The sequence below is a fragment of the Temnothorax longispinosus genome, unplaced genomic scaffold (assembly GCF_030848805.1).
Source record: "Temnothorax longispinosus isolate EJ_2023e unplaced genomic scaffold, Tlon_JGU_v1 HiC_scaffold_767, whole genome shotgun sequence".
NCBI lineage: Eukaryota > Metazoa > Arthropoda > Insecta > Hymenoptera > Formicidae > Temnothorax > Temnothorax longispinosus.
This window is the reverse complement of record NW_027270634.1, coordinates 1-4,405: the sequence shown is the minus strand read 5'-3', so window position 1 is coordinate 4,405 and position 4,405 is coordinate 1. Positions and strand designations below refer to the sequence as shown.

The window sequence follows — 4,405 nt, the reverse complement described above, 5'->3', positions numbered from 1 at the left end:
TATCATCGACATGGGCTTCTCTAAGATAGGAGGACCACCGCAGGATATCGCAGATCTTAAAAGCAAAATCAATGTTACTGATCCGGTAATTGATTATCTTTTTCTGCAATGGTAGCTTTCAACTACCTTAAATGAATTATTGAAATAAATTAATAAATGTTTGATAAGCTACGGATTATTAATATGGATTACTAACATTGACTTTTGTTTAAAGGTGGACTGTAACAAGATTTCTCATCTGCCCCGTATCAATTTCGTCATAGGTGGTAAGAAGTTTGAACTCTCTGGTAAAGATTATATCGTGAAGGTAAAGAATATTATTATATAAAAATTTAAATTGTTTTTAGAATATTAGAAATATCATATGATGTCATATTTATTGTCTCATAGGTCAGAGAAGGCATTTGCATTATCGGATTCCAAGATAATCCGATTAATATAAATACTATGGAATGGATTTTGGGCGATGTATTTATTCGTCGCTACTACACAGTGTTCGACATGAAGAACGACCGAGTGGGATTCGCCCGGGCAAAAAATTAAATCTTGATTGCCTTCTCATAAAGTTATCATTAAAAATTAGGAAATCTAAATGACATTACTAAACAAATAAGTTATAGTTTTTTTAGAATATCGACCGACATATGGTTGGTAATTTTATTTGGACTATTTATATGGCATATTTTTAAATTAATACGTATGTGAGAATTAGAAGAAAGATACGCGATATTTATTCTATCAACGATTTGGTACATCTTGTTCTTTCGGCAACTATCGAATTGTTTTAGATATTGTAAATACTAACTGAATATTGATTTCGTATAACGCCCTTTCAATCTCATCTTAATGTAGTATCCCGAAAAACATTATCTCGTTTAATCTTATAAATTTTCTGCTTACATACGAGTACGAGATATTATATAACATTCTGTTATATGTATAAGAGTATGACATACCGCCTTTGTAATCAATATATAACTTTTTACATTTCTTATGCTTACACAAACGTATATACGCATAAATCTTTTGCTTATTAATAAAAATTATCTAAAATTTTCGACACATAGATACCAAATTATCGATACGAAAATTATCATGTCGTATGTATTTTAATTAATAAATTGTTATAATATTGCAAAACTGGTTTAAGTATTTCACTATCGTTAATATCATAAACTTATATTTTGAAATTGTTATTTTTAGAAACTTGTATACTGTATTAACTACTGCTAGTGTTAAATACAATATAAGATACACAAAGAGAAATTATTGAGTAATTTTGATACATGACATGTAACAACGATAAAATTTTCTTGCAATACACGTATGCAAAAATTTTATATAATTACAAGCCAATGTCTCCACAACATTAGGAGAAAATATCCAGACTATATAAATAATAGTAGCTAAACATCTTGCGTTATGCAATTTATGCAACAATTTAATATACTTTTCAAGAGATTGTCAAAGAAAAGTTTCAAGTCCCACGTGAAATTGATTTCTTAATTCCAAGGTAACATTTTCGAATTTTTATCGTTTATTCCAGCTTTTTGTTTTTTATACTCTTTTTGATCATTCTAAAATCCGACGAGATTGACGAACTATTTCCAATATGAAAACTATAGTGGCGCAAGTGTATCCAGATTAAGTTAGTGAAAGGAGCTATTGGGCTATTATAAGAGCAGTGTTACAATTCTATCCAGAGAACGGTGAACAGGTTGAATTAATCACGGCACAAGCCACAAAAGCTGGCTTTTATGGCGGTGTGGTTGTCGATTTTCCGAATAGCGCAAAAGAAAAGAAAATGTTCTTAGTTTTAATGACCGGAGGAGCTGCTCCGCTTCCAAAAGCACTAGGCGTAGAGAACGAAGATAGACAAACCGTCGCTAATTCAAGGTTTGATCCTCTCGTCCGTTATTTTATTATTTTGTATTTGCAATTATTTTAAATATTTCTCTAACTATAATGTTAATATTACGGTAATAATAGACAATATTAATAATAAGAGATCAAAGAATGAGTTCAATATTTTATATTATTATTATTATTCTTTACGTAAACATAAATTGTGAAATACTCTGTTGTACTCCAGTAGGTAATACTTTTTCTAATTCTTCATGATCCAACCACTGGTATTTTACGTTATTGTTGATATCTCCATCCATATGTTTGGCTAAGAAATAAAATATTTTAGCACCATAACTTCCTTGCTCGCAAAGCTTCTTAGGATATTTGTATTTGTAGAATCCGATAGGTGCATTTCCATAAAACTTTACTTTTATTGTTGCATCACATGTATCTTGTAATACTCTCTCCGCAGTTTGTAAAAGAATTGATAAAGAACATTTTCAAATTATTTTTTGTCCCCATTAAGATATTCACATGCAAAATTAGTTGTAGAGAGAAGTTGTAATATATTTATTTGGCTAAAATTGTTATTTTAATTCTTACTCGTTTCTTTATGTTTGAAATGTATATTTATGCAATATATATAAAACTTTGTTTATTTTTTAGGGCAGTAAAACAAATATTGGTGTGATTGTAACATCATTAGTTTTTGCAGAAAATTATATGTAGATTTAACAGTCTGTTAAATATAAATATGACAATGTATTTATGCAAAAAATCTTTACATTTTTAAACTCTACGTATAATGTATTCCAATTTTTATCATGTGCGGCGGAATGATTCCTTTATAAAATTACCATAGATAAACCTTTACAAAATATGACAAAAAATGTTAATAGAGAATTAGGCAGACTAAGCAGGCCCATTGGTACACATGAGCTCGGAACGTACTTATGACATGTCACGGCGCAGGATACGAATAAGTACGACCGTGAATGAAGGAAATTATATAATTTTATTAATAATTGTAATACAATAAATAAAAGTTAAAATATATAATGTCCGTTGATTATACATTGTTGATGTTACATATTTTTTCTTAAAAGAACTATGCCTTTTTTTTATTTTACGAATAGCATATATACTTGCAGGAGGGTAAAATAAGATACCTGTTAAAGTTTGAGCCTTTAATAGTTTAATTAATTATTAACAGGTCGCTTATCGCGTTTTTTATTTTTCATTTAGTAAGATAGAAAAAATTTTATAACTATCTAACAAACAGTAATACAGCATTGCTTCACTTAGATTTTTGTAGTAAATTTATCGCTTTACAAAAAAGATCTCTTATCATTTTTTTATAAATTCAACCGTTCAAAAGATATTCAAAGTTAAAGTTTGATAAATTTTATAATATCGACTATCAAAAATTATGAAATAATCAATACATATTTTTGTAGAAAATTTAACGATCTACAAAAAAGGTCTCTTATATTTTTTTCATAAATATAATTATTTAGACGATATTAAGGTTTAAAGTTCAGTGTATAAAAATTATTCTTTTTTTTCATATTATAACAAAATTCTGAGCTTTATTTATTTAATATAAAAAAAAAGTAATTTTTATACACTTTGAACTTTAAACCTTAATATCGTCTAAATGGTTTTATTTATGAAAAAAATATAAGACCTTTTTTGTACATCGTTAAATTTTCTATAAAAATATGTATTGATTATTTCATAATTTTTAATAGTCGATATAATACAAAATTCATAAGAAGCAAAAACAAGTTTTATATTTATCAAACTTTAACTTTGAATATCTTTTGAACGGTTGAATTTATGAAAAAATGATAAGAAATATTTTTTGTACAGCGGTAAATTTACTACAAAAATCTATGTAGAGCAATGCTGTATTACTGTTTGTTAGATAGTTATAAAATTTTTTCTATCTTACTAAATAAAAAATAAAAAATTGCGATAAGCGACTTGTTAATATTATTTTCTAATTTACCTAAATAGAAATCTTCTTCCTGACCGATAAGTCTATCAACCAGTGTCGAAAAAGTGAAAGTTACATTTCTCTGATATATATATGTCATATATATTGAGAGACGTCGACGTTAGTAGAAATATCTTAATATAATATTTTCACATTTCAACTTTGCGTCGCAATATTTCCGCTCGTAGGGCACGTAGCGGAAAAATAAAAACACGGCCTTTGGCCAACTCGAACGTGAGTACCCCATACGTACAAGAGTAAAGTACCAGTTAAAATACAGATAGCGAATTGGTTTTAGTCTTAAAATGTTTCACAATTTATTATTTTTGGAGAAAGTTGATAAGAAATAATTTTTACAAGCAACATAATATAGATGCATATTTTACATAAAAGCAATGTCCGGCAATGTATATATTATATATATTAACAACTTCAGAGACACATTTCTTTATAAGGTGTAATCTTTTTCTGTTAAGATTAAGATGCGTAACACTACAAAAAGGCGTGATATCCGTACAAAATTACCTTTTTCAAAAAAAAAGGTGAAAAAAGGCGCCA

General features: G+C 27.7%; 1 protein-coding gene across 1 annotated transcript; it reads left to right on the top strand.

The window, feature by feature from the left end:
- Nucleotides 1-6: 6 nt before the first annotated feature.
- Nucleotides 7-2,887, top strand: LOC139825013 (lysosomal aspartic protease-like). Its single transcript, XM_071797554.1, has 3 exons — nt 7-85; nt 215-307; nt 391-2,887. Exons 1-3 carry the CDS (start codon nt 11-13, stop codon nt 541-543), a joined length of 321 nt encoding a protein of 106 aa, XP_071653655.1. The 5' UTR covers nt 7-10; the 3' UTR covers nt 544-2,887.
- Nucleotides 2,888-4,405: the final 1,518 nt, after the last annotated feature.

Excerpts from the sequence above, each read along its gene's own strand:
- LOC139825013 (XM_071797554.1), top strand. The coding sequence starts at position 11 with ATGGGCTTCTCTAAGATAGGAGGACCACCGCAGGATATCGCAGATCTT. Across the intron at positions 86-214 it reads AAATCAATGTTACTGATCCG|GTGGACTGTAACAAGATTTC; the intron begins GTAATTGATTAT and ends TTTTGTTTAAAG. Across the intron at positions 308-390 it reads GTAAAGATTATATCGTGAAG|GTCAGAGAAGGCATTTGCAT; the intron begins GTAAAGAATATT and ends ATTGTCTCATAG.